Below are 24,841 nucleotides of genomic sequence, written 5' to 3' on the forward strand. Positions count from 1 at the left end.
CCGGCCTGTGAAGCTGTTGACACTAACATATTTTCAGTCTCCTCGATATCTGCAGGGCTGTCACTCACTCAAGGGGAGCCCAAATCTCCTTGAGGTCGCTTTCTAACCCCGGTGCCGTTCATGATCGCGTAACCACTCCCACTCGTGGCTGGTGGAAAATTACCAGCTTACAAGCAACAGGCAAATGAATGGCGCTTGCGGTTCATCATATCTTTCTGCCCCACTCCACTAGTGTTACCTAAATGTGACAGTCGCTGCCATTGAATGGTATGTCCCCTATAAAAGTAGAAGAAGATTCATTGAGGGGGTTATTATCGTAAAGTGGCTTTGTTTTGTTCATAGAGTAAAACCTGTGAGGGTTGTAATGCATTTCGTTAACTTAATATCGACATAAATAATTTAAAATACCATTTAAAGGGTAAGATGTTGAGTGAAATGCGCTGAATCGTGAATAAGTCCACTCTGCATGGGAGTCTGCCCTCTTTTTCTCTTCGGGCGGAGAAGTCGCGTGGGCGCTTGAGCGAATTGAAACGGACTGACAGCTCATTCAGCCAATGGGGCACAAGAAAGGCAGTCTTCGTCATGGTTTCAGCCAATCAACGCGCGTGTTGGGCGGACCCTCGGTCCAAACTTTTACGCGGCGCCATCGGCTGAAAACTAAACCGAGATGGAATCTCCCAGTCTGAACCGGTTTCAACCGGTTGTGAGTTAGTTGCTAGAGAGAGGAGAGAGGCGCAGGCACCACAACCTTTATACCACCCTGCTGGAAAATCACAAGAGTAACGAATTAATAAGTGAATAACGGTTTTACTTTTATTTTTTCGTAAAATGTATCGGAAAAGAAGCGTGCTCGGTTTTCCGTAACTCTAGTTTTGGAAATCTAACATTCTTACCAGCTAGGCATCATTCGCTGCTGGAGCTGGAGCTAGTCAACGCTGAAACAGCGCAATAATAGGAAATATTTTCAAATTAACAGTGGAGTGTTTCACTGTTAACCTTGTAGCTTCTTTTGGCAAACGCCGCTCTTTTGAGTCAGAGCCTTGGACTTTTAGGTAGGTAACCAGGGTTAACTGCAAACCTGCTGTTTTTTAGTATTATAATGCATTTATTTGTAGGGATACATATATACGCTATTTAAAAATCACATATATTGTCACTGTGTTTTTGAAAACAAGTTAATTCGGACGGCCCTACCAGCATCAGTAGGATAACCAAAAAGCCATTGACTGACCGCTAGCTAGCGTTCGCTACTGTATTAGTTTAAGCTAATTGTAGCAGTCAGAAAGAAAGTGCTGGAACTTTTTATTAGGCGGGAATTTTGACAAAATGTGCGTACACTGCAGATGAATAAGTAACCATGTGCTTTCTGGTTAAACCCTTGCCTCTCCCACTGACTGTAGCAGCATCCCTCCTATGCGTGATCTGAGCGGATGTTAAGATTGTTGCTAGGTGCTCATCAGTCTGCAATCCGTCTGCTATCCGTATCCAAGCATACTGTAAAGAGTTGCGGATCTCCCTGTCGTAGCAATGTTGTACACCAACCTTATAGTGGCGATGTTACAACTAAATAGTAACGTTTTTGCCTGGGCGTCCTTAGTCCCTGGCATCCTTGGTGGGAGTGGTTGTAGTGAGCATTGAAAGGACCACATGTGACCAGTTCGTGTAACAAGCTAACTACTAGCTGCAAATGGAGCGTCATTTGCAGGGTAATTATAGCAGCGTGTGCGCGCTGTTTACACCCGTCTTGGTAGAGATGTTGGAAATAACTTCTAACTGAGCTCTGTGTTTAAAGGAATTTATATTTCCAGCCATGCTTGCTTGTGATTTGCGTTGTAGTCTGTTTTGGGGAGTGAATTCCGTTAGATGCAGATGTAAACAATATGACGTCGCTTTGCATATCCGGCACGTGGCTCGTTAAATCCTTAAAATGTGTGACTTTAGTCCCTGTTGTATTAAAGAGAGCTTGTTTCATCAGGAGACTGAGCAAACCGTCTGCTCGTATTGGACGAAACTATAAAATGCTTTGTTCACAGACGCTAAGCAATGTCATTGACTTCTGGTCTTCTATGGTTTACTCAACTTTACTAATCAATTTTTAAGAGATTAATGTAGCAGCCAAAAGGTCTCATAACACCTGTTTCACTTACATCTGAAATAGTTTAGTTGCTGTATAGTCTAACAAGACCCAGAATGAGGGTTTGCTTAATTGTCTAACTTACCAAAAGGTAGATAAATTAAATGACTTAAAAATCTGGCAGTCTTATTTTTCTGTCTATTGTTTACTCTCTAAACGTTGTCAGACATATGACGCCATGAGTTTAACTTCTCTAAATTCTCCCTGGTGGGTCTAAATGATGTTTGTGACAAAGTCAGCTGTTTGGACTCATTTCCAGATGCACAGTCCACATGACTTGCCCACTGAGTGTGCTCTGTGCATTCATGACACCTTCCTGTGCTGTCCTTGTTACAGAACTCTATGCCAGCAGTTATGACAATGTTAGCAGACCATGCAGCACAACAGCTGCTGGACTTCAACCAGAAATTGGATATCAACCTGCTGGATAATGTTGTGAACTGCCTGTACCATGGCGTGGGACCTCAGGTACGTTGGTGGCTTCTCATGCCACTCATTAACCCAAACCAGACCCAGAAAAATCGACATTCTAGTCCCTCTTCTCATATTCAGCTTTTAAAGTGAACCGGAATTATTGTTTTGTTGGTATGAACCCTAAAGTGACCTCTGTTTTTGCGTTACAGCAAAGAATGGCGCAGGAAGTGTTGACACACTTAAAAGAGCATCCAGATGCATGGACAAGAGTGGACACCATCCTGGAGTTTTCTCAAAACATGAACACCAAAGTAAGCAAGTCATAATTCAGAAAGTGCAGTTGGAAATGCATTTAATTTTGCTTTGAGGAAGATGTCTATTTGAACAAAACACACATCAAAAGATCTTTATCATGTATTGACAAATTATTATACTGTTGTTTTTCTATTTGGAAGGGCAGTTCTATATACGCATGGCATATTTAGTACTGAACAATTTACTTTAATGCAAAAATGGACCGGAACCACCCAGACAAGCATTTAGTCTCAAGCACACTAAAGCCAGCAACCATTCTCCCATATGCAAATCTGGCACAGTTGTGCTCTAATTTCTTCTACACTTGTTACGCTCACAGTGATGTGAAGAGTATTTGCTATTTTTGGTGTTCTCTCAATTCATACGTAGAAGAAAACAAACCCCATCGTGTAAAGATATTGCATGCTTTTGAGTGAAAATTAAAATGTCTGATTGCAACGTTGAAAGGATTCAAGTGCAGCTTCCTCAAAGTAATATGAACATATGCATTATTTTAATGTCTGACGTTTTCTTTTGTTGCTGTAAGATTGCTTTTAATACTTGACAATAAGTCACTGATGTCTAAGTTGACATGTCAATAGTACTTTTCTAGGTTTAAATTTGTAATTTGCCAAATGAGTAGGTGCAATAGAGGAAGAGAGGAAGCCAAAGGTAAACACCTCTCAGATTTTCTTGATTTGTTCATATAAATAGTGCTTAACTGCAAAGCACTTCAAACATTTGGCTTTTGGTCTGCAATTAAAGTAATTCTGATATATAAAAATGTAATACATTCACGTTGTGACTTTTTGATATTAATCACAATGTTCCATTATGTTTATGGCTTGTAATAGGAAGAAAAAGGGTGTGTCATCCCGTGCATCTTGACACGGCTAGGCTTTGGCGGCAGGCCTCCAAAAGGTCTACCCTTTTTTAAATTACTTTTGACTGAATTCTGTTCATCCATTTTTTTCCTGCTTCTGTTTCACTGGACAGAGGGCGAGTGCAGGTTGCAGTCAGTAGGATCCATTTTACTAAGACAATTTAAATGATTTAATTTCAGCTGTAGGGATCACGGCTCTGTTCCTGACTACAGTCTCTTCTTTACTTCTCATCTTTCCTTTTATTCTTTCTTCTTTTTACCTCAGTTCAAATGGACAGGGCCCTTATAATTGCAATTGTTACAAAGGATTTGGCAGTTTCTCTTCTTTCCTCCTGTGCTGGTTTTTGCACTTTGGGAGTTAAAGGTGAAAAATGCATCAATTCATGTGTTCTGCCATCCAGTTGACACCTGTGAGTGTTGCACTATCACAATGCCTGTTAGGAGATTTCACCTTTAATCTCTCGGCATCTATTGTCTGTAGCACTTTAGTAGTCCTGCTTCAATAACATCCTATTCTACAAGTCATTCCCTCATCTTTTCCTCTCAAATCCATGTTCTCTTGAACTGATGATCCCTACCGTTGAAACAGTCAACTGAAGAAACAATAGTATCTCTGAAGAAATGTTTTATTTGCTTTTTCATAAAATTTAACCTGTGGTTGGTCTCGCTGTTCCTTATGACGCACCAGATAAAGAGAGATAGTTTGGGATAAACGGTAAAAATAATTAACCATTAAACATGTTAGTTTAAAAGAGGCCTGATCTTGGATTGGGTATCAAAAACATGGTACTGTTTGGAGTTGGATTCCTAATTAGGATCTTTATGCTATGAGTTAGATTTAGGATTATTATTTGATTGAATAAAAGTGTATTAGGCTTTATTCAACTGTTAAAGCCTGATTTAAACTAGGTGTTGTTGTACTTTTCTCTGGAAGAGTTTAGAGGCGCTTTTGTTTCAGTCAGCCTTTCTAATTAATCTGGGGACAGTTGCATTTCTTATGCAACAGTGACTGTTTTTTCACAATGTATAAAGAAGCTACGGCTGAGTAATAATGGCAACGTATATAAAGGTTTTAGATTCCATAGAGGTTAATGGGAGTGAAATGCTGTCACTATGTAGAGGAATCAATTTAATCATGCACATATACATTTAATTAAAACGAGTGTGGGTTATGTGCTGATATCATTGCATTGGCAACAGAATTTCTCCAATTTCTGGTTTTTGTCACATCCGTCAGCTGATGTGTTGTACTCATGACAGAGACTGCAGTCAGGTCAAATGTTTTTACATTTAGTTAATTTTTTTCTGCACTTGTATTAATCTAATATGCATGCTTTTTCTTCCTTTAAAAAAATGGCAGTCATAGATTTATAAGATGTAAATATTGCAGACAGGCCACCACTGTGTGGCGAAACACCAGTTTTTTATGTGTTGAGTCTAAACTAGTTGTGTGTTCCTGCATCAGTGTGTGGGGTTGGGTGTTTTTCTTTCTGATACCATGAAGCCTTCCTTGGCTCATACCTATTTATCTGTTTCTTTTATGACTACATGTAATGTAAGGAATTTCTAATAGATGCTTTACATTACCTTAAATTGAAAAAACACAAATATTTTTTCCATTGCTGTGGCTTCAATAGATAAAGAAATCATTAAATGGATAAGGAATCAATCAAAAAATGTATAGTATTACAGTAAGGTTACCAGTATAACACTTTAAAATGTCAGTTTTGTTATACCTTGAACTACCAGCATATTGCCCATGTGGGATTAAATGAAGCAAGCCACCGTGCTGATGACCATAGCTGAAGGTTTTGCACATGGAAAGCAGTTGGTGGATTGTCACACTCCTGTCACAAATATCCTGTCACACTCTGGATTGACCCATACTCATAATAAGAGAAAAGTCTAATGCTTTATTCAGTTCTGCTGATTTCCCACCCAGTGGGGTGAACTAGGGGGTTTTGTGGACCTCCAAGTGCAGCCCATTTCCCTTTTCCACTGGCTCTTTTTAGCCAGTGTGGTTCTACTCTACACTTTGTCTCACTGTACTTGGCACAGAACCTGTTGTGTTTCCATTGACCCGCTGATGGCTGAAGCCCCGCTTCCAGCCGTCAGTGTAGAGCGCTATGCCACTAATAACGTTTCTGTGTGACATTGTCACATTAAAGTTTTCTGCGTGAATAAATAAACAAATAATACAAATTTAAACAAAACGTCAAACAATGTTTGTTTCATTGTAAATGCAAGAATGTCTTATATACGGTAGTTTTTTTTCCATGTATAAAGCGATCCACTGGGATAATTGTCTGGACCACAGCCCAGCCAGAACTTTAAACTAGGCTGAAGGGTTCTGATGTGAGGGGGGTGTGGCAGGAGAAGCGGAGAGGAGAGACGCTGCTGTCAGGACTGGCAATGCTACAAAGTTTGCCTGAGGAAGCTACAATTTCACGCTTTGAGGAAGCCTTTATCTCAGCCATGGCAATAATGAACACTAGGACTTTAAAGCGCAAAACCATGGCGTGGGGTGGAGCCAGGCTAAATGGAGTCACTGGAAAAGGGGCAGTAGATTTTTGTGACTGTTGGCTGTGCATGCTGGTGGGGACATTTATAGTCCCAACCACAGAGTGGCAGCAAACAAAGCAAAGCAAAGGGTCAGATTGCAAGCTGAAGAAAAGCAACACCCTGGGAACAATTGGGTGTCCCGACAGGACATCAGGAAGTGTCCAACTGGACAGCAACCCCAAAGATACATCAAGACTGGTTTTGGGATGGATCAAGCAACAGTAAGATTCTGGAATGGTATTCTTAAAGCCCCAACCTTACCTCTATTGAAAATGTATTGACCACGCTTAAAATGTTGGGAAACCAACGACATTAAACGAACCTTACTAATTCATTAAAAGAAGAGGGGACAGTTATCCTGCCAGAAATATGCCAGAAGCTCATAGATGGCATCAGAAAGCACTGATGTTGTACAGATGGATAATTTGTATCTTGTGTACACAGCAGAAAATCCACAAATTCTGGCAAAAGTCATAATCATGCCCCCGGTGTTTTCATCTGATGGCTAAATGTATAGATTCTTAAATGTGCATTCAAACAAAGGGATAGTCTGTTATCTCTATTGGTTGATTTTAAAATGTGTAATACTGATAACAGTGGCAAATATTTTTGGAGGGGTCATTTCATCTCTCTATCCTGCATGCAATTATAATCCAGCTATGGTTTCATTTTCTAAGCCATTAATCTCTTATTACATCTATTATAAAGTTGAGTTTAACAAGTCTATTTTTTTAAGACATTTGTGTTACTTTTCTAAAAATCACAATTGAAACGATGTGCTTTGAATGTGTCGGATTATTTATTACAAGTTCTTGATGCCCAACCTGAGATGGCCTTTGCAGCCTTTTAACACAAACATTGACCTCACTTTGAGGAGTCAGAGCACTGCTTGATTAATAGGTTGGCAAATTTCCTTTGGTGCCTTTTGCTAACTGGTGCGATGCTGGAAGAAACAGCAGGACATCTGCAGTGTTCCAACTTAATGCTGTATGTAGAGAGTTTCATAGTTAAACTGCAAAGGCACGAAATCTGCATGAAATAAATCAATTTTACTATCAATTTTAGAAACACAGGCCACAATAAATTGTTTTTGGTTTGTATTAAGGTGACTCAGTTCTTGTTGACAAGTCTTATTAAAGCTTTGTTCTAATGCCGCTCTCCCGTTGCATTTTGCAGTACTATGCTCTTCAGATACTGGAAACAGTTATCAAAACAAGATGGAAGATTCTGCCCCGAAATCAATGTGAAGGTAAGCGTTTATGTTGTGGTGGATGTAACGGTACTTTCTTTGGCTTGGTGTTAGTGTGGGTTTAAATGTTGTGACGTGTGGTTGCCATGTTGAAAAGTATCCCCATCCTAAGCATGCTGGACTGTTTTCTGCTTCACTGGCTTGCACTCTCTTTTTGGGCTAGCTAGGAGAGAAAACAACTAAAACACTCCAGCATTTTTTATTCTTGTTGTTCTTTTATCAATTTAATTTGTTGGCATCTTTTAAAGAAGTACACATGTACTAACATTATTTAAGTTACCGTGAATAAAAATGGTAGCCTCCTTGCTCGTAGTTTTTGTCACCTTCCCTTTGTAGAGATTTAGTTGGAATATGCTCCTGCTTGTAGAGCAACAGTCTGATGGTTTTGATTAGCTGCTTTGCCCTCTTCGTGTCATAGGGAGTTAGGAATGGGTAGTTGCAGTTAAAACTGCCAAATATAGACATTTTCTGGTCAAGAAATCTCAAAATTCACTGGTAGCTTTGCCTTACTGTGTAACTGAGGTAGATTTGTTCTGAGGACTTTTTAAAGATGAAGAACATCAGATGATACCATGTCTGTGCATTGTATTGGTACAGTAATTATATATGCTAATTAATACAGAGATTTTAATTTTTGCCTAATTGCCCATCAGTTTGCTTTGTAAGCACCCACGGCTTTAAGCATGTTAAGATTTGTAAGAGCTTTGAAGACGACATGACTGATAATTGCCCTCAATTTTATTGTTTGAACCAAAAGTTATGGAAATGAAACAAAAACTGGTAATCAATGTCAAATCAATTGATTTTGCCTCCCTCAATTCTTCTATAATTTTACTAAAAATTCCTTTTTCCCATTGACCTAAGACTTACCTGCTTCTGACCGTAGATGCCTGAATTTTGTTCAAGTGGCAAACCCAGAGCAGGGCGACCGGCAAGTATGTCTTTTCCCCCTTGTGTCAGAGTATTGCCTCGTTTTCGGCTCCTCTCACCACACCCCAGCATATCATTTCCACAGTCGAGAAGCACATGCGATGCCGCTGAAACTAGTGTTTCCTTCCTTTTTGTTTTAACATGCTGTGCTCACATTAATAGTCTTGACTGTGAAAAAACCCAAAGGAAATGTAACTTCCACTGAACTGACCAAAACGTTTTGCCCTGTAGCAGTTCAGTGGTAGTTGGACTCCACATTTGAGGTTTACAATTGGCTTGGCAACAATATGAAAGTGGAGGGCCACACCTTTTCTACTCTACAAATGTGGGATAAGTTAGGTAGTTAAGCTAGTTTGATGCCAGCAGATTGTATTAGGGTTATTGTTTAATTTGCTTCAGGCAGCTCATCATGTCAGGATATGTTGACAGAAATGTTTTTGTTGGTAATGCTAACATTCTTCTTCTGATGCCTCTATGTATTCGCCAGGTATAAAAAAGTATGTTGTTGGGCTCATTATTAAGACTTCATCGGATGCTTCAAGTGTAGAGGTAAGTAAACTCTAAAAGTAAATCAATTAAAACAATGTTTACATGCGTTTACAATTTACTTCAGAACTTAGTGCAACGAGGCGATTTGTCAAGGAAATTAGCTCTATTTTAAAGTGAAACTATCGATCTTAAACTAAATGATGCACAGCAGACAGCTCGGGGATAAAGTTGTGCCGAGGTTTAAAGGAGATTTAGATGATAAAACATTACCCAAAGCTTTAAACATCTGGTGAAGCTCAGTTCATTATCTATATATGGAAAGAGAGTGGCACTACTGTGGCCATGGTAACTCTGAAGGAGCAGATTCTCTTACGTGAACCACATTTTCAGAGTGGCAAGAAGAAAGCTATTGTTGAAGTCCTGTTTAACATTTGCCACAAGCTGCAAAGCAAAGCATAGCAGACATGTAGGGCAAGGTACTCTGTTCAGAACAGACCAAAACTGAACCGTTGGCCTCGCATCCAAAAAACAGCATGTGGTGGAAATCCAACGGTGCACTGCACATTCACCATCCCCGTGGTGAAATGTAGCAGCGATCTAGAGTGGTTTTTTATTCAGTAGAGACAATGAAGGTAGTCATAGCTGATGGAGCTAAAAACACAGCGGTTCTGGAAGAAAACCTGTTGGAAGAGACTGGAGCGAAGGTCCACCTTCCAGCATGACAACAATCCTAAGCATACAGTCAGCTATAATAGGATGGTTTAGATCACAACATATTAATGTGTTCCAATGGCGTAGTTCAAGTCCAGACCTATGCTCTCAATCCAGTCTGACTGAGCTTGAGCTATTTTGCAAAGGAAAATGAGCCGAATGTTTGTTTCTAGATATGCAAAGCTGTTATAGTCAAAGTATTGATTCAGGGGTCCGAATATAAATTTTAGGGTTTTATTGGTAAAACATCTTGAAAACCCCAAATCCTTTCATATTCTTTCTGATCTGCTGCTTTGTGTTGGTCTGTCACATAAAATCCCAATAATATACGTTGATGTTTTGATCTTGTGTTAAAAACGCGTTAAAAAAGCCTTTTCTGCTCTTCTTTCCAGAGACCGTTGTGAGAATTTTAAATCCAAATATAGAAAAATGTAAACATAATGGTCGCCTAGTTTAACTGAAACTGTAACTTGAAAGATTTTTCAGAAGTGAATTTAAAATAGGGCTGAAACAATCTGATTAGTTGTGATTAATCGATTGTTGAATTAATCAACAAATTTTGTAATCAAATAATCGCTAACTGGAGTATATAGACCCTAAAACATGCCATTAGCTGAAAAACAACCCACTCAAGAGCAGTAATTAGGCCAAAGTTGTACAAATGCTTTACATTTTGCATTTAAGATGGAAAACCTTGTTTGCCTGCAAATATACTCCTCAAGTGGCATAGTTGTAGCTTCACCTGGTTCAAGTCTTCTGCTATATCATTTTTAATCAGTTAATTGAAAAAATAGTGAAATAATTAATTGATCAGTATTAAATTTCCTGAAAAGCAAGAAAGAAAACAAGTTTTCAGTCTTGTGTCAGCCCTAAGTTACCATCAGGTTCAACTATTGTATTAGTTTGTAGTACAACTCAATAGACTTTTTGCTTCAAGTTTTAGGTTTGGTTTGGGCTAATCTTAATGATTTTTCATCGTCTTATTATCTGTGTTATTGTTTTGTCTGTCCTGTTCACTTACCTGGGTTGTTTTTAATGTGGTTGTATGAATAAAGTTAGACTGATTAATAAATCAACACATTAGTTAATGAATTTGACTTGTTTTCAGTTTTCTAGGCATACTGTTTATTCAGTGTAGCCAAAGGAAGACCAATATGGCTCACTTCACTGAAGGTTTTAATGTTCTAAATAATTAGGTTCATAATTTCAATTAAACCCTATAAACATTTTAACCTTTTTTTTTTAGCAAATGAGTCTTGCACAAGCTTTGTCTAGTTCTTTAAAGAAAATACTAAACATCTGTTTAATTGCATTCTTTGTTCAGATTAACACCCCTGTTTACAGTTTTCTTGTTTTAAAAGAGTAATAATCCTTTTTTTCCCCTCTGTTGTAGAAAGAGAAAGTGTACATTGGAAAGCTGAACATGATCCTGGTTCAGGTAAGTTACAGCAACCACGTTAATTAAATCCTCATATTGGATCTACACTATATTAACTTCCATTTATTTCACCTAAAACTTTATTTGCCTTATACCTATATTTACCAACTGAAACTGCACATTTAAATTGGTGTTGGCTCTACGGAAACAAAGCATCTCCATAACTGCGGTTGTACCAGCAGTTAGAAAACCTTCTAAAACTGTAATGTTTTTCTTACCACACTGCTGCATGGAAGTGGTAAATAATTTCTTTATTTCCAAAGCAACAAGTTTTCTTTTTTAGAGCATTATTTAATGTGTAAATGTTGCTGTTACATTCAGCTTACGGGAGGATGCTTTATACTGGGTTCAAAGGAGTGAGAGAAGAAGAGATGTTTTCAACATTTCAAAGAAAAAGCTAAATTACATTTGGTTTTAGGAAATCTGTTATCAGTGTAAAGTCTGGAATTCCTCCAGAAGAGAATATATTAAATATTAGGGAAACCTGACATTGTATAATCATTGAATAGTGGGAACCACACATATAGATATGTAAATATGATAAACTCTCTTTGACCTTAGCAAACGTTATTTAACCAACCCTTTTCAGGCACTGATTTTGATTGGTCTAACAAAATGTGGCTCTGTGTCCACAGATCCTAAAGCAGGAGTGGCCCAAACACTGGCCCACCTTCATCAGTGACATTGTAGGTGCAAGCCGCACCAGTGAGAGCCTCTGTCAGAACAACATGATTATTCTAAAGCTGCTCAGCGAGGAAGTCTTTGACTTTTCCAGCGGACAGATGACCCAGGTCAAGGCAAAGCACCTGAAAGACAGGTGGGTGATGCTATTGCTTGGTAAATTGACATGAATAGAAAACAGGGATTGTTATCTGCAGCAGTTCAGTTTTTATGTGTGCGTGTTGCTGCAGTTACCTCACTGCTTTGGTTGAAGAATGCAAACATAATAATTTAGTAATCCGTCCTGTACTGAATGGCCATTAATTATTTACGTTCAGAGCAGAGGTGACTATTACCTCTGTGAGTTCTCTGCTGTACAAGACTAAGTAAAACAGCGATTAAACAGTTTGAATGATCTTTTAACACAGTATCACTGTTACAGAAGTTTGTGTTCTTCTTACATTTTGAATATTCCCTATCGTGCCTTGAAGTCTTCCAGCAGGCTGCTAACATTTCAGATCGCTTGTTTTTCAATGAGAAATCTTAGAAAACCTCCACCTTTCTAAATTTACTCATTCATGACAACAAGCTGTCTTGTTCCCCCTCTATAAACTTAAAATCTGTCCAAAGAAGGACATGCTGAGCAAGCAGCAGCAGGGAGATTGTCCCTCCTCCAGGAGGTTAATGTGAAACGATTGTTCCCTAAAGAGCGAATTATGCAACAGTCAAAACCGTATCTGCAGAAAAACATCAGGAGTGTGGAGCTTGGATCAAAGATCAACCTAATATCTGGTCTTTAAAATGAACGTCTGTGTCACGTCAGAGGGCGAAACTGATGCTGGATTGAATTGGTCCAGCTCAGGTAGGAAGACTCCATCATGAATCACTGCTGAAGAGGCTACAGGGTTCCAGCAAAATATTCTCAACATGCATCGTTAACCTGACCTACAGGGGAAGGCTCTTTATAAAACATTACAGTTAAACTTGGGATACACTTATTATAAAAATCCTGTGAAGGTAGCCTAAGCAAAACTATTCTTGCGGTTTAGTTAAAGAAGATCCCTCCTTCACAGATGTGGATGTTAGAAAATGGCCTGTGTGTTTCATATTTGCTGCACTTAAACTGCCTGAATACATGCATCATTTTCTTTGACACCAAAGATTAATTAAAAGCCGAGGTCTTTGTGGGCGACTGTGGCTCAGTGGGTAGGGTAGTCTTGCAATCAGAAGGTTGTGGGTTCGGTTCCAGCTTATTCCTGTGACATGTTGATCTGCCTCTGGGCAGGCCACTTAACCCAATGTTGCCTACTGATATTTGTATGAATGTGCGTGCTTTGAGTGGTAAGTAAATAAATTCAGTCCATTTAATACATTGTTTTTTCCTTCCAGCATGTGCAATGAATTCTCCCAGATATTCCAGCTTTGCCAGTTTGTCATGGTATGATATTCACCACCTTGTTGTCGACATCTATGGGTTCTTATTTATAATCCTTTACATACCAGTTTGGTATTAACATGTTTTTGTCCTTGTTTGCTCTTTAGGAAAATTCCCAGAATGCCCCTTTGGTCCACGCTACCCTGGAGACACTCCTGCGTTTCCTCAACTGGATCCCGCTGGGATACATCTTTGAAACCAAACTAATCAGCACATTGGTGTATAAGGTTTGGATTATTAGTAACTCTCCGCACAATACTTTTGTTTTTCCTTTTTAAAAGAAATCCAGTTGGTTGGTTAAATAACTGAAATCCTGCCTTGACTCTCCTCAGTTCCTGAACGTTCCCATGTTCCGCAACGTGACGTTAAAGTGCCTAACGGAGATAGCTGGAGTGAGCGTGAGCCAGTATGAGGAACAGTTTGTTACGCTCTTCACTCTGACCATGTGTCAGCTCAAACAGGTGAGTTGAACTAAGCGATTCGGACATTTCCCTCCTTCTCATAACCTGAGTGGAGTTTTAACGTTAACGTTCTCTGTTAAGATGCTGCCTCTGAACACCAACATTCGGCTGGCCTACGCCAACGGAAAAGATGATGAGCAGAACTTCATCCAGAACCTCAGTCTGTTTCTGTGTACCTTCCTTAAAGAGCACGGGCAGCTCATTGAAAAGCGACTGAACCTCAGAGAGACGCTAATGGAGGTGAGAGAAAATTCTCAGTTAAAGACATTTTTGTTTTCAGTCTTTCATGTTGCACTAGAAAAAAGTTAAACATATCAAAATAAAGATGATGTAATATCTGTATCTTGTTCAGGCGCTCCACTACATGCTCCTGGTGTCAGAGGTCGAAGAGACTGAGATCTTTAAAATTTGTCTGGAGTATTGGAACCACCTGGCAGCTGAACTTTACAGAGAGAGCCCGTTCTCCACATCCACGTCCCCACTGCTCTCTGGCAACCAGCACTTTGACGTGCCGCCTCGCAGACAGCTCTACCTCCCTGTTCTCTCCAAGGTACCAACAGCAACGATAACGGTGACATTTTAGGTCAGATAGTTGAACATCAACCAAGCTAAAATGTGTGATCAAAGAGCAAAGCTAAATCCATGTAAATAATTGAAATGAACTCTGCTAATTGTGCTAAGAAGAGTGGTCAAATAAACAGAATTACAGTAAAACCCTGTTGATGAGTACAAGAAACTTATGATTTCTACACAACTTGCTAAAGGACATTGTAAAAAGATTAGTGGTGTGTATGTAAAATATTTCAGTCTGTATATCTGATTTTGGCCCTGTGTGGTTTTGGTGGGGAAAACACAATAAATACAAACTCGTGCAGCTGATTCTTGTATTTAAAATCACTATAGCTGTTTGTTGCATTGGCCTTTCATCCTGATAAGAGAAGGATTTAAATATATTATCAAAAGTCTCAAAATAAAAGGAGATTTATGGCCATGATGTCTATATGTAACAGTGTGAAGACTGACCATATAATCCAACTGGTTTACTGCTGTGAGATCATACAAAATGAGAAAGTTGGAGTGTTTTGAGATGTTGACAGCAGTGGATTTGCATGCTTATTGTTTTATTAATGAATGTTGACATGGAGCAGAAGACAAGCAGGGAGGGCTAAGCTTTTTTTACCTTTTGGATCCTGCAGCGTCTCAGCTCACAGTCATGCTAGAATCAGATGGCACTGTTGTAAGACATGTGGCTAGTAAACTGCTGCCAAAAGAGTCACTACTTACGCTGTTACTCATAAATCAGCAGCTACTAAAGTAGTCTAAATATTTTTCCCTCTGGTAAGTCATTATATTTCATAGATGTGTGATATATGAATATGATTTTACATCTGATCTATGTATATAGATATATTTGTGGGGTGAAAGAGGGAGAAGCTTGGCTGTCCTGACAGATGTTTTTATATCTCGTGGCAGGTGCGTCTCCTGATGGTTAGTCGGATGGCCAAGCCAGAGGAGGTCCTGGTGGTGGAGAATGATCAGGGGGAGGTTGTCCGGGAGTTCATGAAGGACACAGATTCCATCAACCTCTACAAGAACATGAGGGAAACCCTTGGTATGAGTTAATAACAAGGGCATCTGGAGTTCACATTCTCTACAGAAATCCTTATGGCCGAATTTACTTTTACTCCGTATTCAGGTCTTGCAAATCAAATCAGTATTATTATTATTATTATTATTATGGTTGTAGGATGACTCATTTTTATATTCTGGGATTTTTTATTTTTTTTGACAGTCTACTCTATTTGGCCCACTCTCTTCTATATGGCCCAGCCTACAGGGCGCAGTCTACCCTATATGGCCCAGTCCTAATTTAAAGGCTGGTACAGTTTTAGACATGAGCTCTCCCATAAGAGTTGTAGGTCATTGATCATACTCGCGCTAATTCAGGCACATCAGTAAATCTGGCCTCCAGTTTAATGTTTCTTGGTACCACAAAAAGCATTGTAATGTCTTTCTTGCATAGCTCCTTAACGTATGCATCCATATCTGCATATATTCTCACTGAACAATCATCCCAGAGCTGGTAAATTTGTCTGAGCACCACTGTAATATTTAAACATTGTAGGAGAATTGGCCGTTAGTACTGCGGGCTGGCTGGAGCCTTTCTGTGAGTCTGCATGGACTTCCTCCCGGTGCTCTGGTTTTCTTCCACAGTGCAACAAATGCAGAGTAGATGGATTGGAAACTCAAAAGACTGATCCAGACAGATCTCAGCTCTTTCACTTTTAAAGGATTAGCTGTTTAAATTCTGGATGCATGTAGGGAAAGATGTAACTTTGATAGTAATAATTACTAATAGAAGTGGAGGATCATCATTTATAATCATCATTTTGGTCTTAGTAAGAATTGATGAGTGCTACTCAGCACTCTGACCATCAAAACTTCATTCACTTTTTGCTTTCATTTGAATTTCTCTCTTATTTTTTTAAGCTCTGACTGATTGAATAGGTAGATACTACACTCTGGCTGATCATATGGTTGTGTTTTACCCTGCTGCAGTGTACCTGACTCACTTGGATTATGCGGACACAGAACGTATAATGACAGAGAAGCTTCACAACCAGGTGAATGGGTCCGAATGGTCCTGGAAAAACCTCAACACGTTGTGCTGGGCCATCGGATCAATCAGCGGGGCCATGCATGAGGAGGATGAGAAGAGATTCCTTGTTACTGTCATCAAGGTAAAATACATTGATCATATACAACTGTAGGGTCGCTATGGAAATGCAAAACTTAATGTATGTATTAAAACGTATTAAAATATCTTTCTCTATGTGCAAAATGTCCCTTCATTTTGGTCAGAATTTTACCACACGAGGTGTATTGACTAACTACTTCTGGGCTGCAGGAACCTTTTAACTGTTCATACATTCTTCCAATCCAGCTCTGCTGCTCTTTTTTTAGAGAACGTGGTCTTTTACACTTAAAACTGGATTTTATAGGATCAGGATTTGAATCAGGACCTGAGCTGTGGATCTCTGCAGCTCCTGCAGTTACAACACGGCCCCCCTTGGCTGCTTCTCTGTTTAATGCTCTGCTTGTCTGTTTAGGTGGACAGCCATTGCAGATTTGCAGTTGACCAATTTGCGTTTATTTGCGGATGATAGATTGAAGTGTTTGTGTGACACTTTCAGGATCTGTTGGGTCTGTGTGAGCAGAAGAGAGGAAAAGACAACAAGGCCATCATCGCTTCAAACATCATGTACATCGTTGGCCAGTATCCACGTTTCCTCAGAGCCCACTGGAAGTTCCTTAAAACTGTTGTCAACAAGCTTTTTGAATTCATGCACGGTAAGAAAAAGATGTTTTGTATTTTTCCGTCGGCTGGTAAAGCAGTGGATTTAATTTGAAAGTGTCAAACATTAGTTTCTGTCGCTTTGATCAGAGACCCATGATGGAGTTCAGGACATGGCATGTGACACCTTCATTAAGATAGCCCAGAAGTGCAGACGCCATTTTATCCAGGTGCAGGTGGGAGAGGTGATGCCCTTTATTGATGAGATCCTGAACAACATCAACACCATCATCTGTGACCTCCAGCCTCAGCAGGTTAGCAGGCAGCAGATTAAACCCAACTTCAGTAGAGCCATGATAGGGTCAGTCTTTCATGCACGTTCTCCTGTTTTTGTGTAGGTGCATACGTTTTATGAGGCAGTGGGTTATATGATTGGAGCCCAGACAGACCAGGCTGTTCAGGAGCACTTGATAGAAAAATACATGCTGCTGCCCAATCAGGTGTGGGACAGCATCATCCAGCAGGCCACAAAGGTTTGAAAACAGGATTCTGTCTATTAGATGTTGATTTTGCAGAAAAGATTTACAGAGTGGTAACCACTGCTCTGCCTCTCCTCAGAATGTCGACATCTTGAAGGACCCAGAGACAGTCAAACAGCTGGGCAGCATCTTGAAGACCAACGTACGAGCCTGCAAGGCTGTGGGACACCCTTTCGTGATCCAGCTGGGTCGGATTTATCTGGACATGCTCAACGTCTACAAGTGTCTCAGCGAGAACATCTCTGCTGCTATTCAGACAAACGGTAAGGGCACGCACATGCCAGTGGGTTCTCATGGTTTACATGTTGGTGCATCGGTCCTGGCCGTATGGCTGATAGAAACAAAACAAAGTTGTTCTAATAGTAAACATGAACATAATAAAGTTTTATTAAAGACTCATGTCTGTGACCTTCTAAAAGATGGGATTTCAGCATAGATTTAAAAGATTCAACAGACTCAGCAGACCAGGCATGAGATGGTTAGCTATTCCAGTGTGGAGGAGCCGCTGCAAAGGCCTGATTTCCTTTAAGTTTCATTTCGGTGGCACAACTCCCGCCTCTGCCTGTTTTTGTTCTATCCCTTTCCATTCATCTAGACTTCTCATTGACTCATGTGTCTGTGATGTGTAAAGGAGCATAAGGCTGATTTGTCAGCCCTACGGATGAAATTTGCTCCACGTCGTTCCGGAAATGAAGCTCTATGTGTGAACGTCTGCTCTGTGCTGCAGGTGAGATGGTGACGAAGCAGCCACTGATCCGGAGTATGAGAACAGTGAAACGAGAGACGCTGAAACTGATCTCAGGCTGGGTCAGCCGATCAAACGATCCGCAGATGGTGAGGCTTCTGATAAAGTTCTTTACAAAAGTATTCCAACTGCTCAGACTTTTCTCAGTGTTACATAACAACTATAACATTTGTTTTTTTTTATTGGGATTTTACGCATCGACCAAAACAAAGGAGAGTATAGTTGTCAAGTGAAGGGAAAATAATATATGCTTTTCCTTTTTTGTATAACAAATAAAAATGTGTAATTTGGGGTATATTTATATCAAATCCAGCAGAACCACTTTCCTTCAGAAGTGGAAAATAGTCCACTGGTCTATAATTTAATCTCTGCTACTCTGTGAGGGCCTCAGATGCTTATTAGAAAATAATAATGTAATGACATCATAAAGAGCAAAGAAAACATCAGACATGTGAAGGAAGGTGCTTTGGTTACACTAGACCCGACGTCCAGGTTCCAGCAGAACTACGACACTGAACGTTTAATTATTTAGTCGTTTAGATCAAACATATTCATGTTAGAATGGCTCAGTCATTTTCATTCCACTTCATGATCATGTGCTACTTTGTGATGGTTTGTCAGAAAAAATCCCATGAAAATACAGTTAAGTTTGTGGTTAAAATGCGACAAAAGGTGGATGAGTTAAAAGGTATGAATAGAGATCTGTTGTTTATAAACTCATGTTGAGGCTTTAAATTATTTGACTTCAAGTATTTTAACACTTGAAAAAACAACCTGTGTGTTACTGAAAAATCCGTTTTTGGGGTAGACGTTTTTCGTCCTTCTGTAACGTTGCTTCTTGAGACCTCTTCATCAAGCTGACTGTCCCTCTAGGTCGGCGAGAACTTTGTACCCCCGCTCCTGGATGCCGTCCTCATAGACTACCAGCGAAACGTTCCCGCAGCGCGAGAACCAGAGGTGCTCAGCACCATGGCAACCATTGTCAACAAGCTGGGAGGTCACATCACCAGTGAGATCCCCCAGATCTTTGACGCCGTCTTTGAGTGCACGCTAAACATGATCAACAAGGTGGGGGAACCCCTAATGAGTGGACTGTACCCTGGTAGATGTTCTGTTTTATAAACTTTATTTGATTTGATCATTTACGGGTGAAGTTATCTTTAATAGAAGTTTCCTGCTGTCTATGCCAAAACCATGTTTTAAGACCTTGGATCTGGTTTCACTTTAAATGTTTAGAAATACAACTGAGTCTAAAATGTAAAGTTAGCAGTGTTTATATATATATAAGCTAACTTGAGCTTGTACACATCATGTGCGTCAGCAATCAGGACTAGTTTTAATCTGATAAATGGAACGCAACCAACTAAAAACATCTGGTATTTTATTGTTTTATGGAGCAGAACTTTGAGGAGTATCCAGAGCACCGGACCCACTTCTTCTACTTACTTCAAGCGGTAAACTCTCACTGCTTCCCAGCATTCCTGGCAATCCCTCCCGCCCAGTTTAAACTGGTCCTGGACTCCATCATTTGGGCCTTCAAACACACCATGAGGAACGTGGCTGACACTGGTACGGAGCCTCAAACACTATCACAAACCTCTTAACTCCATTTGTTAAAATATGGTGAGCAATGCTCTGCTTCTGACTGGAATACTAATCCCTGAACGCTGGTCGTTTCTACGTTCATCAGCTTGTTGTTAAAAACTCACATGGGGCCATTTTGTTTGTCAGCTTGAACAGTAGCTCTGTGTCAGACTCTTTGATCCTCAGCATGGGCCAGTAGCTGCAGCTGGATTCATGTTAGATCCTGCAACAGCCACATTAATGATGAAGCAGTACTCAGCTGTAACCTTTCTTATGGTCAGAACTCTACGTGTGCATGTTCCTTCAGGTCTGCAGATTCTGTACACGATGCTGCAGAATGTGGCCCAGGAGGAAGCTGCTGCTCAGAGTTTCTACCAGACGTATTTCTGTGATATCCTGCAGCACATCTTCTCTGTGGTGACTGACACCTCACACACTGCCGGTGAGCTTACACTAACGTCACATTTTAATGAACACAACACAAAGAAGTAGCTCTGACCTAAAACTCAATTAAACTAAGTGATATGTTACTAAAATAAAATTAGTTGATGCTGAAATAACATCCTGTATGTGTGTGTGCCCATGCAGGTCTGACTATGCACGCGTCCATCCTGGCATACATGTTCAACCTGGTAGAGGAAGGAAAGATCACTGTAGGTCTGAACCCAGGCAATCCCACCAACAACCAGGTGTTCATTCAGGAATATGTGGCCAACCTGCTGAAGACTGCTTTCTCCCACCTACAGGAGTGAGTTTAGACACCACACACCTTCTGATTTAGAGCGACTAGACAAGTGTTTGCCCACATTTATGGTTGTTTGTGCTTCTGTCTCTTAGTGCCCAGGTGAAAGTGTTTGTGACGGGGTTGTTCAGTCTAAACCAGGACATTCCTGCATTCAAAGAGCACCTGAGGGACTTCCTAGTGCAGATAAAGGTGAGCTTGCTCTACACATGTCAGCTGCTCGTTTTTTTTTCCCCTGTAGAAGCAACTTAAATTTTGTTTCTGAGGTGTGTGAATGTTTGCTGCAGATGAGTGTGAACTAAACCCAGCCCTGCCTCACTCTGCTGCAGATATCTGCTACTGAGGTGTTGTCCCTCCTCACAGAGGTTATCAGAGACAGCATAGCTTCCAGCTTAGCTGCTGTTTCCACAAATAACTCTCTCTCACATGGCCAGGTTGCTCTGCAACGTTTATAGAAGGGCGTCTCTTTTCCTCTGCTAGTTTATTGTTGGAATTAAGGCGTCTCTGATTGGCACGTGGAATTTAAAGCTGTCCTGCCTATTAGGAATGTTGAAAGGATAAATTGTGATTGATTCAAAACTTAATTTTAATATTGATCAGTTTTGTGGCCAATTTCACAGACAAGGTGACGAGCATGTTGTGGCAGCGGACTCTCGATTGAGCCGATAACTTTGCAGTAATCCATCACGCTCTATTTATTAATAAAAGGCGCAGACTTTTCCTGTCGAAACTGATTTCCTGTTTTATCTTTTTTTTTTTTTTTTTTTCGGTCTGATTCGCTGATTCTGATTTTGTCCAACTTAGATTTTAGGGAAAATGTGGTGTAGGCTCTTGGATGAAGGTTGTAGTTTTGAATCCAGCTAAAAATGAAGGAATTACAAAATCATTCCCATTTATGGATCAACGCATATGTTCCTAACATTCATCTGATGCCTGTTTTAACTCAAAAAGTGCATCAAAGTTCATCCTGTTGGTTGATGCGTTTCTAGAATATAAATGGTTGTAGTTCTCAGTTTTGTTGCATTTAATGGAAAAATGAGTTCTTAATGGCTGCCTCAGACACTGAAAGCTCAAAATGATAAAACTTTGCTGAACTCCATTCAGCCTTCCTGTTATGGGCTGAAAATCATGCTTACTGTTTAGCATCAGCAGCCTGACACGGCTTCCTGTGACGATGCATGATGCATGGTTTACACGACACCACGATCTTTTAACAGTATTGTAGGAAAACTGAGGACAAAATTGTGAGTTAGGTTTTATTTTGTTTTTGAGGTCCTCTAAATCACTTTGGATTGCCTTCTGTATAAATGGTACTATCCAAAATAAACAAATACTGTGCTGCTTTATCTCAGTCCCTGTCCTGCCTGTCTGTCTCCACCCCTACACTCAACCCCTTTTCAGTTTCAGTCAGTGGTTACCTCTTGTCCTGCCCTTGTCTCTCACTATGAAGTTTAGCAGAACTAACTTCTCTTTGGTGTATATAAATATATAAAGGGGAGTTCAGTAGAGAGCTAACAGCAATGTTTCCATGTTCTGTTCTGTGCTGCAGGAGTTTGCAGGCGAGGACACCTCAGACCTGTTTCTGGAGGAGAGGGAAGCATCGCTCCGTCAGGCCCAGGAGGAGAAACACAAGATCCAGATGTCTGTGCCGGGCATCCTGAACCCTCATGAAATCCCAGAGGAGATGTGTGACTGAGCTTCAGCTCCGGCAAACTTGTACAGTATCCAAACAACAAACAAACCCTAATCACAACAAAACCTAAGAGAGGCACTTGGTGGAGTATGGTGGGAGGTAGCCCCGCCCACCCTCTACAGAGCGGGCTGTCCCATTGGATGTTTGTTGACCAAAATAATGCCAATATCATGTAAATGATTAGCGTGTCACTCTGTGGCCCTTTTTACATACTGTGCGTTTTGTATGGAGACTTTTTGTGTATTAACTTTCCGGCGGTAATGTTTCGGTGGTCTCTGGTCCATCCAGACCTGCATGATAAACTCGTAACAATTGGGGCAAAGTTTAACCATCTTAATTCTGTTCACCTTCTCATTATGTTTCCCAGTTCTTCCCTTTCTGCAACATGTGTTTATATGTAAATATGTTCTGTAAACAGCCTGAGCAGGGTGTTTGTGTCGGGTTCGAAGCTTCTGACGATCTGCGGACGTGTTTGTGAGGCAAACACTTGGCTTGGCGCCCCACAGCTTTGTGGGGGAATATGAATCTAACGGAAAACGAATTAGGGTTGAGAGATCCTGCTTCATGTTTCAGCATCTGTTGTTCATAAGTTAAAGTTCACCTGAAAATCAGCCTGCTGTCAGCAGGAGACTTTTTAGGGAAAACAACCAGATATGTGCATATCATCCTAATTGTATAGCATCTTGAATACCATGGGAACACTTTTGTTTTCTCTTTTATTCTGTTTGTTTTTGTTGTGGGTGTGTGTGCGCGTGTGTGTGCTGTCGCTCAGTCGACATCAGCGTTTTGTTTTCCTCTAAGAGGATTGTTGCACATGTGCGAGCCTTCATCATTGGGATGTTTTCCAGACAAGTCGGGCGTATTTATGGGTTCCTGGTTGGTTGCATCTTTATAACAACTCCTGTTTAACTCAGATGGCTTTCACCATTTTCAACTGTACTAATTTAGATGGTTTACCATGCAGTGGTGTGTCGGGACACTACCTGATAGAGCAAATAAAAATAAATTAATATGGGTTTACATTTAATTTTGTATCTTTTGCATACTTCATTTGTACCTGTTTTAAGTTCTGTCCAAATAAACAAAAAGGCTTTTTGTCCTGGTAGAACATGAGTTGCCAACAAATTTAATTAAGAATGAATGTATAAATCTAAATAAGCACCCAATCTCCACTGGCTAATTTCCCTTCTCAAGGTGTTACTTTGTTGTGAACTTTTTGAACTGATTAAAGTTGAGAATTTTATAACCACGCCTTGCGCCAGGACACATTATTCCCGTTTCGCTGCAGTCTGATCTGTAGAGGGTTTCTATCTGCTGCAGAGCAGTTCAGTGGTGACACCGACATACAGGGTTCCTGCAGAGGCTCGGAAAGCTGGGAAAATGGAAGGCAGTCCGGAAACGTACTGTTATTCATGGACTTAATTTCTTCCACATATTATCTCAGTCCATCTGTTTGCTCATCCATCCATCATCTACTGGTCCATCTGTCGTCTACCCGTTTGTCCTTTATCCAACCACCTGTTTGAATCCATCCATTATCCAATTATTCTATTCTATTCTTCATCCATTTTTGTTCTATATCATTCTGTTCTATCGTCTATCTTTCCATCCTCCGATTTTGACCGTCCATACCCATCCATTAATTGTACCAATATTCATCCACCCAACTGTTTTTCCATCATCTACCTGTCCAACCATCTCCATCCATCCATCCATCCATCATGTGTTTTTGTAGGTTTGTGTTAGCATTCTCTGCATTGAATTCATTTTGGGCTGAATTTTGCTGATCAAAGTGTGGAAAAGTCAGGAATTTGGACATGAAATGTGTGGAGGAACCCTGTATTTGAAAACTGTCCAAAAGACTCCGGACAGTTTAGTGAAAGTGAACTAAAGCCTCTCTCACACACAGTGATGTAAAAATAGGAGCAAGATGATAGATGAGCCCCTTTCGTACGCACAACACGACATCTGACCGTTTCCGCCCGCTCACATATGGCCGAGGTTGCTGCTGTGTAAACTAATCTTGCCACTAATCCCTGTTAACATACTGGTATTAGATCAAAGCCTATGGTGACACTCCACCATTGAAAGCTGAAGCGTTCATCCTGGCTCTGACCCTCTCGACCCGTCTCTGATGCAACCGGACACAGCTGCTGGACCTTCTGGGAGATATAGTGGGAAGAAAAATTATTTTATCTCCTGCTGATTTTCTAAGTTTGCTCACAAAGAAATGATCAGTTTCTCATTTTTGTGGTAGTTTTATTTTTTATTTAGAGAGAAAGCACAACAGTCCACTGAATCAGTTTCTTCCAGTCCAACTTCTCCACCACTGTTGAGAAGACCCAAGAGCTGGAACGGATCATCAGCAGGATGCTTGGTAAGGTGACCACTGAGATCCATAAATACAAAACGAGCCCCAATCATCTGTCTTGAGCTCCATTAAAAGATCTTTCCTTGTGGAGTGAGGATGAACATGAAGAAGATGAGGGATCTACCTACACTGCCTGGGCAAAAAAAAAGTCGCCACCAGGAAAAAAAAGTTCACACACACTAATATTTTATTGGACCGCCTTTAGCTTTGAT

At 40.3% G+C, this 24,841-nt stretch overlaps 1 protein-coding gene across 5 annotated transcripts; it reads left to right on the plus strand.

Annotated features, from left to right (window-relative positions):
• The first annotated feature begins 695 nt into the window (after positions 1-695).
• On the plus strand, positions 696-23,507 carry xpo1b (exportin 1 (CRM1 homolog, yeast) b). 5 transcript variants are annotated; one of them, XM_047351631.1, is made up of 26 exons: positions 2,471-2,602; positions 2,758-2,859; positions 3,697-3,763; positions 7,464-7,536; positions 8,423-8,471; positions 8,954-9,015; positions 11,060-11,104; positions 11,740-11,921; positions 13,154-13,202; positions 13,307-13,426; positions 13,532-13,660; positions 13,742-13,900; positions 14,013-14,210; positions 15,134-15,272; positions 16,220-16,401; positions 16,855-17,011; positions 17,106-17,269; positions 17,354-17,488; positions 17,574-17,757; positions 18,222-18,328; positions 19,113-19,307; positions 19,640-19,808; positions 20,131-20,265; positions 20,412-20,571; positions 20,661-20,757; positions 22,115-23,507. In XM_047351631.1, the coding sequence occupies exons 2-26, from the start codon at positions 2,808-2,810 to the stop codon at positions 22,259-22,261; spliced, it is 3,156 nt and encodes a 1,051-aa protein (XP_047207587.1). In that variant the 5' UTR covers positions 2,471-2,602; positions 2,758-2,807; the 3' UTR covers positions 22,262-23,507. The 5 variants fall into 5 exon arrangements, with proteins under 5 accessions (XP_047207585.1, XP_047207586.1, XP_047207587.1 ...); XM_047351629.1 differs by lacking the exons at positions 3,697-3,763; positions 8,423-8,471 and adding an exon at positions 696-1,052; XM_047351630.1 differs by lacking the exons at positions 3,697-3,763; positions 8,423-8,471 and adding an exon at positions 777-794.
• The last annotated feature ends 1,334 nt before the right edge of the window (positions 23,508-24,841 follow it).

This window comes from Girardinichthys multiradiatus, chromosome 22 (genome assembly GCF_021462225.1).
Source record: "Girardinichthys multiradiatus isolate DD_20200921_A chromosome 22, DD_fGirMul_XY1, whole genome shotgun sequence".
In the NCBI taxonomy this organism is placed as follows: Eukaryota; Metazoa; Chordata; class Actinopteri; order Cyprinodontiformes; family Goodeidae; genus Girardinichthys; species Girardinichthys multiradiatus.